General features: G+C 31.5%; 2 protein-coding genes across 6 annotated transcripts in view; both read left to right on the top strand.

Annotated features, from left to right (window-relative positions):
* LOC139513582 (integrin alpha-9-like) overlaps nt 1–4436 on the top strand; it is a 47923-nt gene extending 43487 nt beyond the window's left edge. For all 4 annotated transcript variants that reach the window (XM_071302217.1, XM_071302215.1, XM_071302216.1 and 1 more), the window contains one exon: nt 4285–4436. The gene's annotated coding sequence lies outside the window, so the exon portion shown is untranslated. The remainder of the gene's footprint in view (nt 1–4284) is intronic.
* A 4869-nt stretch (nt 4437–9305) lies between these two features.
* LOC139513581 (glyoxal reductase-like) lies at nt 9306–17635 on the top strand. 2 transcript variants are annotated; one of them, XM_071302210.1, is made up of 7 exons: nt 9306–9444; nt 10546–10728; nt 11578–11706; nt 11900–12007; nt 13854–14072; nt 14470–14617; nt 17271–17635. In XM_071302210.1, the coding sequence occupies exons 1-7, from the start codon at nt 9437–9439 to the stop codon at nt 17328–17330; spliced, it is 855 nt and encodes a 284-aa protein (XP_071158311.1). In that variant the 5' UTR covers nt 9306–9436; the 3' UTR covers nt 17331–17635. The 2 variants fall into 2 exon arrangements, with proteins under 2 accessions (XP_071158311.1, XP_071158312.1); XM_071302211.1 differs by having other exon boundaries at nt 9319–9525.
* Nucleotides 17636–19344: the final 1709 nt, after the last annotated feature.

Below are 19344 nucleotides of genomic sequence, written 5' to 3'. Positions count from 1 at the left end.
TTTGATATATTTTTTTATACAAACAATATAATTATAAAGTAGATGCTAGTTTTAGTATGCTAGTATTTAAGGATCAGTTTCTAGTTTAAAATTTGTTAAGAAACCTGAAACAAATAACTATTGGCTGAAGCAAAACATTGTTAAGATCCAAAGGATTGCAATATAACTTTTGGGGTATTATTAAAATTAAATGTCCTCTTTATCAACATTTTGGTTATTTTATTTCTGACATCATATTTAAACAAAATATCAAGAAATTTATACATATGGTTACAAATAAATTATGAAGTCTTGGTATAATTCCTTTTAGTCACCTTGTCATTATTCAGAGCTGTTCTATCACTATGTAATATTGATTGTCAACTAACCTGGCTAATCACATGATTTATACTGATATGTTATACATATACAATGAACAATTGCATGTTGTTATGTGCATGTGAAATATATGTTTTTGTGTACATGAATGTTATACACTTAAATGTATATTGATGCTGTGAATGAGAATGTTTAAAGAAGGTATGCATGTAGATTATTTAATAAAAACTATACAAAGCATGGTTCTAGTACTCAGTTGCATTTGTCATTATAAATGTATTTTGAAAAGATTACTTTATGAAACTACATACATTTACCAAAGAAAAACAGAATTGGGCAAGTAGAATGACAAAAATACCAAATTCCAACCCTAGGGAAATTCAAAACAGTAAGTCCCTTATCAAAACAAACGCTCAAACACATCATGTGAATGAAAAACAACTGTCACATTCCTGATACAAAAACAAAAAAATGATTTTAACATCCATCAAAACTTTCGATTGGTGATTGATTTCAAATGAGGCACATGGTAAAGTTTGAAACAAAATGTTACAACAATTTGTGAGATAAAATCAAAGAGACAAATGTTACTAAATTTGGAATTAGATCATAGACTCAGTTCATCATAATGACGACCTAAACATTGTTTACTGAATGTTTTGTACAGTAGGAATGAGAAAGCTGGTGGATTTTTTCATAGACTATTTTATTTTAATATGTTTAATTACTATACAAATCCTTGGTTTACCTTCACTCGGCTGCATGATTTCAGGATTTTCATAAATCTTTAGAAATATATGCTATATGTTAGAAAATATCAATTATAGGAGAGGAAATATTTAAAATTCAACTTCATGGTGATAGCAAAGATGTTACAATTATTATATCAATGTGTATCAACATCATTTTAATTGTAACTTTTTATGTATTCTGAAGCTTGTCCATAAGTACTAACAGTATGTTTGTATATAATATTCATTACCTGCAGAGTTTCAGCGGCGCATTCCATCCCTTTTATTTGTTGTTTGTTAGCCATTTACATCTTATTTCAGTGAAATATACTGGTGTGAATCTTCAGTGTGTTTAAAAGGCGTATTACGTCATTTTCCCTAGTTTTAGTGCCAATTCATATTCCTTTGAGTTTGATGGCATATCCATACTTTTTGACGCAATACCATTTCTTTCAGTACTTTTCCATCCTAGGTTTCAATTTTTTGGGTTTGAGCATTCCTGACGAAGATGAATCAAAAATAGTTTCGGGATCACCAGCTAAATAGTGTTATTTTTATGCCCCACCTACGATAGTAGAGGGTCATTATGTTTTCTGGTCTGTGCGTCCGTCCGTCTGTTCGTCCGTGCGTTCGTTCGCTTCAGGTTAAAGTTTTTGGTCAAGGTAGTTTTTGAAGGAGTTGAAGTCCAATCAACTTGAAACTTAGTACACATGTTCCCCATGATATGATCTTTCTAATTTTAATGCCAAATCATAGTTTTGACCCCAATTGCATGGTCCACTGAACATAGAAAATGATAGTGCGAAGTTCAGGTTAAAGTTTTTGGTCAAGGTAGTTTTTGATGAAATTAAAGTTACATCAACTTGAAACTTAGTACACATGTTCCCTATGTTATGATCTTTCTAATTTTAATTCCAAATTAAAGTTTTAACCCCAATTTCACGGTCCACTGAACAAAGAAAATGATAGTGCGAGTTGGGCATCCGTGTACTATGGACACATTCTTGATATTTCGTGTGTTCTGAATAAAGGCAACAGTAGTATACCGATGTTCAAAATTCATAAATCAATGACCATATTCCTGATTTAAAAGAAAAAAATGGTGGGTTGAACCTGGTTTTGTGGCATGCCAAACCTCCCTCCTTTATGGCCATGTGAAATATAACACTAAAATGACAACACAACATTACAGGACTACAATACAAATAAATAGGAGAACACAATTGACAAAGAAACACACGAATAATAGCTAACAAAAGGCAACAGGTTTAAAATTTAATACGCCAGAAGTGCATTTGTCCGCACAAGACTAACTGGTGACGCCCATATACAAAATTTTGAAAGCTTAAACAAGTACAAAGTTGAACAACATCGAGGACCAAAAGTTCAAAAAGTTGTGCCAAAAACGGCCAGGGTTTTCTGTTAGGTACCAGAACATCCCTATTATTTAGAATAATTTGTACCTTTGCAAACAGTAAATTTTATAAAATTACTATATAAAAGATATACATGATAAAACTGAAGTATTAACTAATTACAGGAAACAACCGAAATACATTACATAACCCGACAAAATCCAACACAAAAAATAGACACATCCGAATTAGTCAAAACCTCAACGCCAAGTGACGTCATATTTGACACCATCTGTATATTATATTAATAATAATTATACTCCAAGGAACAGAGTTTTACCCCGTACGTCAATCATCGCATCTCCTTTGAAACCACACAACAGAATTTCGCGAAACTTTGTAAATGATAATGAAATACTGTGTGGATGTGCACATCGACTGGAAATTATGGTTCAACTTATTTTTTCTAAGAGTTATGCCTCTTTGAAATTCAAAATTAAGCCTAAATATACTACTACGACAGTTTGTCATCATAACTCCTCTGTAACCATACAACATAATCATATAAAATGTCATCTACAATTTATTTCTTTTTTTTGTGAATGTTTGAAAGATTTGGTTTTCTAGACTTTTCGTTGCATGTTTTTTTTATGTTTTTTGGTTTTATTTTTCAATTAGGTTTTTAATGATATTTTTTATTATAGACATATTTTCTGTTATTTATTCAAACTACATTTTTAGTTTTGTTTTGCATGAATTTAGTTGATAAATAAAGGCATATTGATTTAACTTCAAATATAAACAAGAAAATTACGAAAAAGACGAAAATGAGAAAAAATATAACAAATATAACGAACTTATAAAGGAGAAAGTCCCTAAAAGCTGACAAAACCTAATAGTATCAACCGACAGAACGAGTAAAATACAACATATATACTTGACTTGGTACGGGTATCTTTCGAAGACAATGGCGGGGTTCAATCTGGTTTTGTAGATAATTACACCTGTCACTAGTATGACATTTGTTTATAGTTCCGTGTTATTGACAAAATTGAGCGTATTTCCCGCTTCAGATTAAAGTTTTTGGTCAAAGTAATTTTTTATGATGTTGAAGTCAAATCAACTTGAAAATTCGTACATGTTCCTTATGATTTGATACTTCTTATTTTAATGTCAAATTGAAGTTTTGACCCTACTGAACATAGAAAATGATAGTGCCAGTGGGGCATCCGTGTACTATGGACCCATTCTTGTAATATAATTGTTTTTTTTTTTTTTTTTTTTTTTTATCGTACTCTAATTAAAAAAGAAAATGATTCGTGCATGTTTCAAATATGGTTCTAAAGTGATCCCGAGTTCTTTTGCTTTCATTTGATTCCAAAACTAACCCGATGAAAATTCCAAAATTGTTTTAAAAGCTACATAGTTGGCCTTAGATAAATTAGACTATTTTCAGGCTCCTTTTGGTCATATATCTCCTAGCGTTTCCACGTGTTGTACATCTCTGGCTTTCCATTGTTTGACCGCTCTTTATGAAAGTACATTCGGACGCACAAAATATATAGAGTTTAAATTTGTTTAATAAATAATGCGTTATGCATGTCTAAGATATAGCTAAACTCCTTAGTGCTAGAATTAAATATTGTTCATTGTACACATGTTTCTCAACTTAAGTATTCTTTTTAAATCTAATTCTATAAATCTAAAAATTCAACTAATATGTTATCGAATACGTCTTAATTTGACCTGAATGTACCGAGTGATAATTTTTACTTAGAAATTTAATTATGACAAACTAATATGCCTTTAATATCAAGAAGATACGTTTAAAATTCTTAAACGTACTTAATAATGGATTTTTATTTTCTTTTTATTTTCAGTTCTAGAGATGTTTGAAGCTTTAATTTCATAGTTTGTTTCATTTGTTTGTTTCATTGATCACCCGTTCATACTGATTGTCAGTCATTTATTAGGCCATTTAATGGTTATTTTCATCTTTTATATATTATTAAAAATGTTATATAATATAAAATTGTTGTTTAGTTTTATGTCAGCTAAAACGACATACGATATACTCCAGAAAGACTCCACAATTGTATTGTTGGCTCATTAAATCACATTTCACAACAGTGATTGTGCAATTGCATTTTTCTACCAAAAAAAGACCCGCATGTGGCAGCAGTGACCTTTGTCACCACAAGTTAGAGAAATAATATCGCATAATTTAAAATGTTTATGATATAACGAAACCCTTACAAAAAGCCAGATCAAAAGTAAAATTATGCCAAAAATTACCATATCAACATTTTATTGCAACATATATTTACTTGATTTAGTAAATTATCTTATAATTTTATCAAAAGGGGAGAACATACAATCGACAAAAAACTACTCAGCAAACTATGATTGAACATACCAACCGACCACAATTGGCAGTGCTTCATAAGGTGCTTCATAAGTGTAAAGAGTAGGCTACAACAAGTGGAACATATTCATGATTCACAGATACAGATATTCCAAAACAGTTATCCAAATCTTTATGGTGTTTGTCAAAATTTCTAAAGAATAACTTCAACTTTACCATTTGAAATAATCTGTTATTTTAAACAGCAATCATCTATCAATGCATTCTTGACAAGAACCACAACCTGTGGAATATCATATCAAAAGATGAAATAGAAAAAAAACTGAACTCTTAGGAAAACTCAGAACTGAAAGTTCCTTAACAAATGGCAAAATAAAAAGCTTATACACATCCAACAAATAAAAAACTGTCATATTCCTGACTTGGTACTGGCATTCGTTACGTAAATGATAATAAATTAAACTTGGTTTTATCACTAGCTAAACATCTAAATATATATATCTCACGCAGGCATCACCGTAATATTGGTACATAGAAATGTAAAGTTTGCCAAAGGAACATTAAATTCATCTCTTTTATAGAGTAGTTATTATATGTCTCTAGTTTTCAGATGATAGTTATGATATCGGCAAAATAAAATACTGTAACCATAGACTTGAGAGAATGTAAATTTTTGAAATGAAAGCTCGATGTTCTAGTTAAAGACTGTCGAGTAAACTATTGTGCTCTAGGAGGATAAGAAGTCCCTACTCCAAAAGTAGGATCCTTAGTATTACTCTTTGCAAGTCGCATTCGGTAATGTCACAATTTGGAAAAGAGTTCAGATTGTGATAACATTAAGTGGAATTTATACATGGTCATTTGTGACAGAGCAGTTATCATTAATGGCCAATCCAATCATGACAAGTCGGTGAAACTTTCTAAATTTGGCTCAAACTTTCTGTTTCTGTATTCTTATGAGACAGACTTGATACAGGAGCATACATAAAGGGAAAAATACTGACATCAACCGTTTACACCTTCAGCTTTGAGGATTTCCATTCACAGGATAATTTAAAATAAAATATAAAGTTGGATGACTATGTTTGAATGTTCCTCTGGTATCTTTCTTTGATTGCATATTGTCATCAAAAGGAACAATAAAAACATTTGGTTTTATTCAAAGCAACGTGGAGCAGGGACATTACTTTGGATTTGGCCGAAGAAAATAAAATGCTTGATAACTATTTCAAATTGGCACAATTGTTTAGAAATGCATAGCGTCAAGAAATATAAATGAAAAACAGATTGATTTTTATCTGATGACGTCACAATTACGTCAAAATATGTACTGTTTTCACAAAAACAATGAAAAATACAGAATTTGTGCAGTTCTCCATCTTATTTCCATTGTTGAAATATCGTGCGCAGCCAAGAAACAACAAAATGTTTTAACAAAAGATCTATTATAACTATTGAAATAATCACATCAAAAATTAAGTTGTTTCTTGGGTGCGGACATACTTTTTCAATCTAAAATATACTTAAAATTTGATGAAAAACGAGGAAAATCACAAAATTTTAGAAAATTTGCTTTTTACGTCATGATTTGTTGCCACAGTAACTTGTTCAATGACAAAGGAGTAGGTCCATTAAGACCCTTATTTGGCCCCAAAATATAGCAGTTTAAAAAAATTTGTTAAAATGTAAACTTTTAGTTATTTATTGGACAGTAGAATGCTTCTGCTACATAAATATGGGCAGTTTTTGACAATACAATGCACATATGTCGGGTACTATCACCATTAAGTCATACGTAAGTACTGAAATCTTCACAATTCTAGCCTTTTAGTTAAATTTTAGACGGTTTTTGTGTAAAACGAAAGTGGCCGCATTCGTGTTCATCCTTAATATTGAAATGTAAGTTGCATTTGATGATAATACATAACATATATATTAGGTGTTATTCAAGACAACATTTCTTATTTCTGTTTTTTAGCTTGTTCCAAGATATTTTGTTTGTACAAAAAAAACTTTTTTGCAGATAAATAACAATTATTATTTTCAATTCAAGTAGTAGCAAGAGGTACTATAAATGTGAAATTGTCGGTTGATAACAATACCTCTACAAAACAGCAAACACTAAAAGACTAAATTCTGAATAGCAATGTATTTACCAATCTTCGTCAAGATGAGATTAGCATAACATCATTTGGTTGTGAATGACTGGAATGAGATTTGGTACTGTAATTTTCAAATTATAATCATTGGATGATGTACCATTGACGTCTACCGTTACGTGATTGTGTTTTATGACCTTTCTGTGTTTGGTTCTGAATCGATTTTGACATGCGTAGCACTTTTTTGCTTGATCGTTCATTTGAACGAATGCATTGACTTTCATTAGTTCATTGTTTGATATGATATTCATAATATCTCTTTCTTATTCTTAAAAGGCATCAATGAAACTTCCAATCACGTCAGGTTCACGAAAGATGACTACGGATTTCTTGTTTCGCTCTTCGGTGGAAATTATATTTTTCCCGAAACTAAACGCCTTCATTTGTTGGTATCTAGTTGTTTGCTAGATATCTCAGGACTCCTTTCACAGGTTTCTCCTTTTCCGGTGAAGGATTCAAAGTCAGCGTAAATGGAGAAAGTGTATCTTTGCGTCTTCGAATATTCCTTAAATTATATAATGAGAAATCTTTTGGAGATCTACCCGTTTACACAGCTCCTAGCGTTTCTGTAATATTCTGTTTTCTGTATATAGTTGGAGACAAAGATTACAGAAAAAATCTCTACATTGGGGTTTTAAATTCTACTTTTTGAAATTTTTCACATAATGTGATTGATTTTCACCTTTCCTCACGTACAACAAATTTATATAATGACAGAAGGTTTTCTGGCTATGCAGTGGCGGATCCAGAAATTTTCATAAGTGGGGGCCCACTGACTAACCTAAGAGGGGGCCCGCTCCAGTCACGCTTCAACGATTCCCTATATATGCAACCAATTTCTTTCCCAAAAAAAGGGGGGGGGGGCCTCTAAATCCGCCTCTGCTATGTTATACGGGTAAATTTCATAAAGCACTTCTTCGATACCGAAAACGTTATTTGATATGATTGCGTTCTGTTGCTTAATCTTCTCAATTTGAGGAACTGGTGAAGAAAATCGGACTTCTGTTACACCAATCCTATCAATTTACACTTGGTAATGATAAGCCAATGTGGGGTGTACCTATCCTTATTTGGTGGGTATAGACTGGCATTAACACTCTATACAGGAAACAGCAATCGTCTTGGTTCGTCACATTAAACATACATCTCGATCTTTTCAGCATCGGTTATAACTGTATTTGTACTTTTTTGGTCAACGTACATGTAAGAATGATTACAAATGCTGTGGTTGGGTCATTTGAGGAGAAGGTACAATATTTTCGGAGTAATGTAAAAACCGTAAAGCAGAATGGAGACAGGATATAGACGATTTAAAGCTTTACCTCAATAAAAGTTTACAGAAAATGTCCAGGAGCATGAATGAAAGGACAGTTATAGAGTGAGTATATACTTCCATCTGATGATATGATTTTCAAGTGTTATTTTCTATTATAATTTTTGTTTTGTCAGAGGATTCAAGAAAGCTATTTCATACCGAAGGTCTCAAATGGTAAACTGACACCTCTAACAGATTCACTAACTAACTAAATTTGACACAACGTATTTTGAATATCTGCTTTGTCACAAGTGACCATAGTAAGGTTCTAGGGTAGACATGTACTCACCTATTATAGGATAGAACTGTCAGATTCTGTTCAAGTGTAGAACTTTCATAATCTATTCTAGGCTAGCTCCTTGAGATTGTTTTTAACTTTGACACAAAATTATTGGATTTTTTCTCGTCTGTAGTATTGATTTTTATTTACGATATTTTGTTTTTTGACAACTAATTGTTACTGCGCGTTTTTCTCTGTACCATTTGCTTTCTCGCCGGTTGAGATAAAGGATGTAGATGAGGAGTTGAGAATAAAGTCAGAAACAAGTAATCGTGATCGTTGTTTTCCCACATGCGCTATCAAAGTCATACCAGTTATTCATATTTTGAATGTTGTAGTCCAGTGAGGAAATTTGGTAGATGCAGATCTTTTCCCCTCTCTGTTAATTTTTTTTAGGATTTTGCGGTTATGGGCTTGCACATGACAAAAGACTCCAGTATATTGAAGAAGACCATTAGATATTTATGTAGCTACTCCTTCATATCCACATATCTTCTATTATTAATTTAATACGGAATATTCAGATGAATAAATAAAATAAGCCTACATTGAATAACAGATCTATGAACTTGGTTTTTACAGAAAAACACAATAAAAATTACAAAAACAGTATGGTTCAATTCTATATACAATGATGTTTGTTTGAATATTGCCACTACGGTCATTCGGCGTCTCTGTAGAAATACTCTTTTTAGAGGGTTTAAAGGGTTGTATTCATCTTCCTTTATTTCCATTCTTATTTTTCTTTGAAATTCATAATATCAAATAGTATATTTACTTTCGGTTTAAACCGGAAGAATAATAAATATTGCAGATACATATATGTATGATTAAAGAGAAAAGAAGAAAATGTAACGGTGATCATCTTATATACTGATACCTTGATAGTGTAGATAGATATCTATCCGAGGTCATGTACAGGTACGTGACACATACATTGTAAAACTAATATTATCTTCTAACAACAAAGTGCTTATTTTCAAGGATAATTGATTTCAAAACGTAAGTAAATGCTTGTTGTTTTCCAAGTTTGATTCACAGAGTAATACGTGAAACTGTTTCCTCATAACAATGCATAATATTGTAGGCTTGTTTAAAAATAGGTAAATAAAGACAACAATAGTATACCGCTGTTCAACAGTCATAATTCGATTAAGCAAAAGCAAATCCGGGTAACAAAATAATTAACCGAGGGAAAATATCCATAACGTGTTATCATAAAACAACATAAAAAAATTATAATAAAGACACTTTGACGCGTTGTATTAAAATTTATGATAGTGATATAATTTATAACAACATTTGATTGCTAAAAATATGCATATTGTTTTAGTATACAGTTATCTATATCAAGGTTAATAGAAGGGTCAAACTTTCTGGAAAAATCGAAATCCTCATCTCCTTAAATTCATGTAGTATCTTAATATTCCAAACCCAAAAGACAAAATTAAATTACAAGTTTTTGGTTATTTACATTTTTTTAATTTCGGTCACATAGCTCCTCACATTTCCACATCTAATCCATTTCAATCCACCATTTTCATCATAATGAAAATACCTATACCAAGTTAGGATTATGACATTTGTTATCCATTCGTTTGATGTGTTTGAGCTTAGGAACTTTCGGTTTTGAATTTTCCTCGGAGTTCAGTATTTTTGCGATTTTACTTTTTTCCATTTTGGCTTTCCAACTTTTGGTTTTGTGCTTTCCTGACAAAAGAAAACACAGAAAGCGTTTCATTTTCATTTACGACTTTTCAGCGTTCCTGGTCGAAAAGTATATAGGAGTTTTATGCAAGTATTAATAATCAACTAATCATTCCATGTGATTTATTCTTATATTGCGAAGCAACTGTAATCGACAGACTTTAAACATACATAATACACAAATCTAAAGAAACAATCAAAGTTTACAGAAGGGATCCATTGTTTTTGGATAACGATGGAGCTACTTAAAGGTACACAAATATACAAAAGAAAACAAAATTAGTCATGTTAACGTATTATTGCTTTATCTTACAGTTTACGTACCGTCATGGTAACAATAGCGAAGGGTTTGGAATCGAGAATAACATTTGCTGATGGTAATTCAATGCCAATGTTTGGCCTTGGCATGTTTAATACTAATGGTATTGAAGCCGAGAAAGCGGTAGAATATGCACTGTCACAAGGGTACAGATTGATTGATACAGCTGAGCTCCATGGGTTTGTATCTTTGACCTACTTTTAAAAAGTTTTACATACTTCGATATCTTGAGAGAAACAAAACATTAATAACAAACAACAATAACATTTCAACAGTTTGAGAATACAAAATAAAAAGTTGAAAATGGGTAATATTCTTTCTTCAACAAAAGGTTTTGTAAGAAGTGGTTCAATGAAACAGCAATCCAAATCGAAACACAAATAAAATTAAACACAACAGTAGATTACCGATGATCAAATTTCGTATATCAATTAAGAAATTGTTAATCAAAATGAAAAACAAAATTTAAAATAAATCCATGAGTCTTTTTTAAAATGCAATGCAATGTGTTATACTTCTCATAGTAAGATTTTGAAACCGGAAACAAGAGTTTTAGAATTTTTTAATGAGAAGATGTATTTGAATAATAAGTAGATGTGATATAATTGCTCATGAGATAAATTTCCATAATTCGATTCAATGTAAAACCTCAATTTATAAGTAAGCTGATCAGTACCAAAGAAAAACACCCGAAGTGGAAAAAGTTTTAAACGGGGGAAAAGTTCAAAGTGTCTACCGCGGACAGTCGCAATTTACCAATAATGGCAAAATAAAAATATTTTTGACAAGGTTCAAGAAATAAAAAACCACCCTAAACAGTAAATCCAAAATTGTTTAATCATGTTCTGGTCTTGAAGGAATAAAACATAATTTTAGAATGTAATGCTTTATATATGATTTATATATATTGAACATGCAAACTTTTGTACAAGATGGTACCAAAACGCACGTGAGGAAAATATAAACAGAAATGAATAAAATAAAGTATGAAATTGATCTTTTACAGTTTATTCTATCATGAATTTTAGGATCGAAGAAGAGATTGGAAGAGGTATCGAGAAGTCTGGCGTAAACAGAGAAGACGTATTCGTTGTGAACAAGCTGTGTGAAAATGGTTACGATAGATGTAAACAAGTGTTAATGGAAAGCTTACGGAAGTAATTTCATGTTTATTAAAAAGAAAATCTTGTCTTAGAAAAAATGGTTGTTATTCTATTTACATTTCATTTTGTTTGAATACTGAACGTCTTCGTTGAAACTATGAAAAGTCGCTAAATCAATGAAATGCATACCTAGTTAAGTAGGTGAAAATCACAAAATTTATGATATAATAACATTTTGTTTTTATAGAATGAAACTGAATTACATAGATTTGTATTGTATTCATAATCCTGCAAATGGAAACAATGTGGAGACATATAAGGCGATGATAGAACTACAGGAACATGGGATAATAAAGTAAGTAGTAACACGCTTTCTCAAAATGCTTCTTTATAAAAGTATAAATCGTCTTAAATACACACAAAAAAAAACCCAGACAAAATATAACATTCTGATGTTCATTTGATCGGGATTTTATTTTTAAGTATTGATAACCGCAACTTCTATAAAAAAATATTACTGTAATTATGAGAATGACAGTTTTCCGTCAATTATATATATGTAAAAGTAAATAACAAAATACCGAAGTCAAGTAAATTTTAAATAGAAAAGTCCCTTATCAAATGGCAAAATCAAAATACTAAACACATGAAACGAATGGTATTTAAGTCTAGATGTCATCGAATTAGTTATATTAACTTAATGATTTCCGAAGACTGCCAACGGTTATGTAACCCAATATTAACATTAATAAAGATGCAATTGGATTTTCCTAGGTATGTTTTATTTTATGAAAGAGGGACGAAAGATACCAGAGAGACATTCAAACCCATTAATCGAAAATAAACTGACAACGTCATGGCTAAAAATGAAAAAGACAAACTGACAAACAACAGTACACATGACACAACATAGAAAACTAAAGAATAAGCAACACGAACCCCACCAAAAACTAGGGATGATCTGATGTGCTCCGGAAGGGTAAGCAGATCCTGTTCCACATGTGGCACCCGTCGTGTTGCTAATATTATAACAAATCCGGTAAATAGTCTGATTCGGTAGGTCACATTCATGAAAGGGAAGGCGATTGTAGTTACGACGTAGGGAACATTTCCGATATCATTTGGGAAACGGTTATTCTATAACAGACAACTTACTGGCGATGGCGTCCGTAAAATTTACGAAGGGATGATTCAACTTCACCATTTGGAACTCTTGGTTTTATAGCTTTCTTGTGAACAACAACCCTCCATCAAGAAAATCATGATAGGAAATGCAAGCACGGGAATATCGTATCGATTGGGAGTTATATACCCCGTATGCAGGTGCTGCTGGAATGTTGCTACTTAGAAATGGAAAGTTCACCATTGGAAAGCTTAAATCATATCTTTTGTCGTAACGTTTTGTTTTCAACCGACCCTCAATATAGCGGAAAGTAGAGTTAAAGAATATTTCTAACTTCTTATAATATCGGTTAAAATATACGTTAATCGTCAACTTTAAAATCCTGCTACCTTTGTTAACTTTTTCATCTGTATAAGAATGAGTTTTTCTAGATCGAATCAGCCAATCAAATGGTTTATCCTTGTTTCATTCACAATTATAAAATGCTTTTCCCTGTAATAACTTAACACGTCTTATTAATTTATTGTGATATTAATCAGTAGCTTAGGGATTGAATATCACATGAATACGGATTAAATGAAGTCAAATTATTCACTTGCAAGTGAATAATTCATCAGCGATGTGTCTTAGCTTATTTTGACAAAATTGAACAAAACTGGCTGCTCAAAGCGAATAAGTATTTCATTTCTATCAATAATTGAACCAACAATTTTTTTTTTTATATTTTATTCTTTTTTATATCACGTAGCTAGTTCACGTTGAATAAACATGTATTGCGTAATATAAGTATATTTAATATTACTAGTAACTACTAGTACTATACAATTTAGAATGGCAATGAGGTGTATGTCAAACGGACAACAACCAGACCAAACAAATGAAACTGAACGTCACCCTAAACACCAAAACATATAGTTAAACTAAAATAAAAAAAAACCATACAAAACTAACAAAGTCAAGAAGCTGTTGACTTCAGACACAAAAATGCGGCGGGGATAAACATGTTTTGTGAAATCTCAACTCTAATATATATACACATGGCAAACATGCAAAACCAATCAATAATATAAATATATAGATCTTTAGGTGTCAGTAACTTTGGTGTTCATCATCTAGAAGCATTTAAATCTGCCGGACTTCCTACTCCAGTGATCAATCAAATAGAGCTCCATCCATGGCAACAAAAAACTGAAATTGTTAACTATTGTCGTGCTAATGGTATTGTATTGATGGGATATTCACCTCTATGTAAAGGCAGAAAATTCAACAATAAGCTATTGATAGATATTGCAGAAAGGTAAGTTTTAAATGGTTATACAGCTTGTTCGGAGGAACTATATCAGTCTGATATTATTTGTCTTCCTATGCAGTGTTCATTTGTCAGATTGTTCGATATACGCTTGCGTATAATGTTTTAGCTATCTGTCATATTGATGTATATTCAAAGTCTTTTTTTTAACCTTGAAAGTTATAAATCAGAGCATATCTTGATAACATAAAGCGGAATGTCACAATATAAACAATGTATTGAGAAAGAGCTGGTATACTTATAGAACATAAAAAAACTTCTCTAACTTCTCAAAATGATGGACATGTTTTATATAAGAAATACAAGTAGTTTTAAAAAGTAAATTCACAAAAATACTGAACTAAATGTCTGCTAATCATGTTCAATGATTTATATTCCTTTATAGATATAGGAAATCTGTACCTCAAATTTTGATTCGATGGAGCGTTCAGCATGGTTTTGTTACAATACCAAAATCCTCTGATCAAAAACATATAGAAACAAATGCCGATGTGTTCGATTGGTCTTTACAGGAAGATGACATAGAACTGATGGTGAGATATGAGTAAATCAAATAAGATATATTGAGAATGAACATAAGAGAATATGTGATAATATTGCCAATGAGTCAACTTTCAAAGGATAAAAAGAACAAAGATGTGAACAACAACGAAAAACCCCATGTTATAATGTAGTTTATTAAGACTTCTGTATAAAAAAAACACAACAAAAACCTAACTTATTCTACAAGAATGAATAAAGAACAAAAACGCCCGAGAGCAATAAAGGACAATCACTGGATTACAGATTCCTTGATTCAGACCTGTACATAAGGAATGAGACAAGGTTTAACAGGCTTGTGATTGTTCTAACATCGCTCTAACATGAGACAGTACTGTTATATGTTATAGTACACAAAGTAAATATTAGAAGGCTTACCTCATCAAATCGGTGCTAGACAGACTTTGTCCTTTTTGTTTAGATTAATTGGCACTTCAATTTTGAAAAAAAAATGGATTTTCAAATATTTTGGCTTACAGTTTTTTTGACACCTAAAGAAAAATTCATTGACGAAATGCACATCTGGTGCAGTAAAATTAACATACAGGAAAGAAGAACATATTATAAACAAAATATTTCCTATGCATATGTGTTAATCTAAAAAAAAAAAATTTCTAGTTTCTCAGACATGAAAAAGCTTTATTTCGGTTCTAATTCATCCTTGTCTTTAAAAAAAATCTAATTTAATCGTTCCTAATAATGCCGAAAAGCGTTTATAACGCAAGAAAATTATAAAGTGTTTTTTTCATTTTTAGCTCATCCGGCCCAAATTGCTTTTCTGCTCACTTATCGTCCATCATCCGTCGTCGTCGTCTGTTGTCCGTTAACTATTACAAAAATCTTCTCCTCTAAAACTACCAGGCAAAATTTAACCAAACTTGGCCACAATCATCACTAGGGTCTTTACTTTAAAAAATGTGTCCGATGACTCTGCTTGCCTACCAAGATGGCTGACATGACTAAAAATAGAAGAAAGGGGTAAAATCCAGTTTTTGGCTTATATCTCTGAAACAAAGTGTAAAGAGCAAATCTGACGGGGTAAAAATGTTCATCAGTTTAAGATCCATTGGACCTGAAATTTTCAGATGAATCAGACAACCCGTTACTGGGTTGCTGCTCCCCAATCGGTAATTTTTAGGAAATTTTGCAGTAAAACCTACAAATAAGTCAACATAACCAAAATTGTCAGTTGTCCCCTTAAGGAGTTATTGTCCTTTATAGTAAATTTTTATACGGCCCTCAAAATTTTGACGGGACATATCTTGGTATACGTCCGTCCGTCTGCTTATCTGTCCGTCTGTCCATCTGTCTGTCTGTCGTTAACATGTCGCACCGTATATTTAGAAAGACTTATTCAAATTTCCTAAAACTTAATACAGTTGTTCCTTATGATGGTCAAACGATCTGTGTACTTTTTGGTGAAAATAAGTGTAAACGGGACTTTGTTACTCAAACAGGGGTGTGTTTTTTTTCACATTTCGCGCCGTATCTCAAAAACGATTTATGAAAAATGCTTTAAACGTTACACACTTTTCAATTATATTAACTTTAAGATCTGTATAACTTTTGGTAATGATTCAAAATTTTATTTTTGAGTTATTGAGTATTTTGTAAAAAAGGGGGATGGGATTTTTACAGGTCGCGCCATATCTCAAAAATGATATATTATTGCTTAACATTTTATTTTAGAGTTGTAATTGAGTTTTTTGTTAAAAAAGCTGGGTTTTCATATGTCACGCTGTATCTCAGAAACCGTTATGATTATTTCACACGAGAAGACGGGCGTATCATGTGCTAATGTCGCAGCTGTTAATAAACATTTTTTTTGTAATCTGTTACAAAAATCTTCAGCCCTGAAACTATTTTAACAAAACTTGGCCACAATCATCATTAGTTTAAAAATGTGTCCGATGAACCTGCACGCTATCCAAGATTGTCGACATGGCTAAAAATAAAACATAGGGGTAAAATGCAGTTTTTGGCTCATATCTCTTTGTAACAAAAGCATTAAGAGAAAATTTGACGATATTAAAATTGTTCATTAGGTTAACATCTATCTTCCCTGAAATTTTCAGACAAATCAGGCAACCCGTTGTTAGGCTGTTACCCTGAATTGGTAATTTTAACAGAATTTTGCAGTTTTTGATTATTATCTTCAATATTACTATAAACAGAGATAAACTGTTAACATCAATAATGTACAGAAGAGTAAGATCTATAAATAAGTCAACATGATCAAAATGGTCAATTGACCCCAAAGGAGTTATTGCCCTTTACAGTAATTTTTTTTAACAATTTTCGTAAATTATGTAAATGTTTGTAAAGATTTACAGAATATCTTAGTCTGAAACTACTGGGCCAAGTGAATTATAGATGGAGATAATTGTAAACAGAAATAATGTTCAGTAAGATCTACAAACACATCACTATCACAAAAACACAGTTTTGTCATGAATCCATGTATTTCCTTTGTTTAATATGCATATAGACCAAAGTGAGTCACACAGGCTCTTTAGAACCTCTAGTTAAACGTATATAATAATATTTGTGAGAAAATTATTTACAATAATATAATTTATTAGCTAGAAATGGAAATGACAAATTGTAAGAACATAACTTTTCCTCTTGAGTTTTCATATATTGTAGAAAACATTTCCGGATGAATATTGCACCTGGAACCCTTGCGTTTCTCCATGGAACGGATAAATAATCTGCAATCATGCCAACCTTTAAACTACTGATCTGATTTAGACTACTGTCTGATGATATCCTCTAAGGTTGTTTTTTTTTCATCACCAGTGGTATGAATCTATATGAAATCTTGGTAACGGTAGATGTAAGGGATTACATAAAATCAACGTCTATATGTATTTATAATATCAGACCTTGTACTTTTGGTAGTTTCCATAATCTCAAGTTTACAAGGATATATTAGATATAAGGACTTATTGAAATGCTGGCTAAGTTACAGCACATCATCAGTATAATTTTTATTAAAGACTTTAGCAAGATGTTTTGTTTTTCGTCTTTAAGCATGTTCTGTGTGAATTCTGCCTGATATGAGTACAAAAACAAGTCCACTAGTAGACATGTTCACCGTAAGCCGATACCGAAAACGTAACCGATACCGAAACAGATACCGAAACCAAAAATAGTAGTGAATGGTAAATGTTTATGATGTTAATTTGTTCAACCTTTTTACTCCATTATATTGTTTAAAATTTGAATTTAAAAGACAGAGTATTACTCATCAATCCACATGAATATATCAAACAGCAAAGTTAAATTCAACCATTATTTAAATAAACAATGGAATATATATACAATTTAATTTATTTATGATATACATTAAGCAGGTTTCGTCGTAGGGAAATAGCTGCACATAGTTCTACAACATGTGCAATAATGGTCCGACTATGTCTATAAAGGGAACCTACTATTAAATAAATGTTTATTCGTCTTATGGAATGTTTTACACAACCTTTTCTGCACGAATCTTTTCATCGACAAATGTGCGTTCATTCTCTTCCAATTCTTGGCCAATCACCCTTCATAGTTTCCCATGTTTCAGCTGACGGATATGCTATCAATGATCTGAAAGCTTGATGAACAAAATTGGCCAAAAAATCATGGATAGCATTATGAGCTGGTCGCCACTGTAAATAATGTGTCCATCACAAATGTGTTTAAGTCATTTTTTATTTTCTTGATAACAATATAAACTATGACATAATTTGCTTAAAAATTGAAGATGAATATTGAAGAACCTAGCACATCAAGAGGGGCAATCAAATGTGTTCCAGAAAAAGAAATGAAAAGGAAATGGAGAGAGAAAACATAAAACATGTGTCACAAACTGTTGAAAGTAATTTTGCGGAACGCAAACAAGCTTTTTGGATCCTCATCTTCTGATACAGATTAACAGTAGTCATACAATTATAATAAATTAAAAAAAAAAACATGTTTGCCTTTATAAGTATTTGTTTTGGTTCATTTGTAAATTAAAGGTTCCCTTTATATATATATTGTCGGAACGATATTGAACATTTTGCAGAACTATATATAAAAAAGAAGATGTGGTGTGATTGCAAATGAGACAACTCTCCACAAGAGACCAAAATGACACAGAAATTAACAATTATAGGTCATCGTACATCCTTCAACAATGAGCAAAGCCCATACCGCATAGTCAGCTATGAAAGGCAGAGTTAGCTATGTATGACAATGTAAAACAATTCAAACGAGAAAACTAACGGCCTTATTTATATTTAAAAAAAATGAACGAAAAACAAATATGTAACACATAAACAAACGACAACCACTGAATTACAGGCTCCTGACTTGGGACAGTCACGTACATACATAATGTGGCGGTGTTAAACATGTACGTGGGATCCCAACCAAATACGATTTTATGTACAGTTCTTTCCCTTAGACGAAACTTGATTCATGGTTGTTATACATCTTCAGAAATAAATTTATATCCACATCTTAATTGTAGATAACTTACTTTAGTGTATTTAACACTCGTTGAATTCAACTATGGCTTTTTGATCGATTCATGTAAAATGTTAAATTGAATTAATACTACATATAGTGTTTTAAATTTCAAACAACAAAAAGGGTTAAATTAATTAAACATTATTAACATTTACCATTTACCTTACTACTATTTTTGGTTTTGGTTTTGGTATCGGTTTCCGTTTCAATATCGGCGTAT

Source organism: Mytilus edulis, chromosome 2, assembly GCF_963676685.1.
Source record: "Mytilus edulis chromosome 2, xbMytEdul2.2, whole genome shotgun sequence".
In the NCBI taxonomy this organism is placed as follows: Eukaryota; Metazoa; Mollusca; class Bivalvia; order Mytilida; family Mytilidae; genus Mytilus; species Mytilus edulis.
This window is presented reverse-complemented; position numbering and strand designations above follow the sequence as displayed.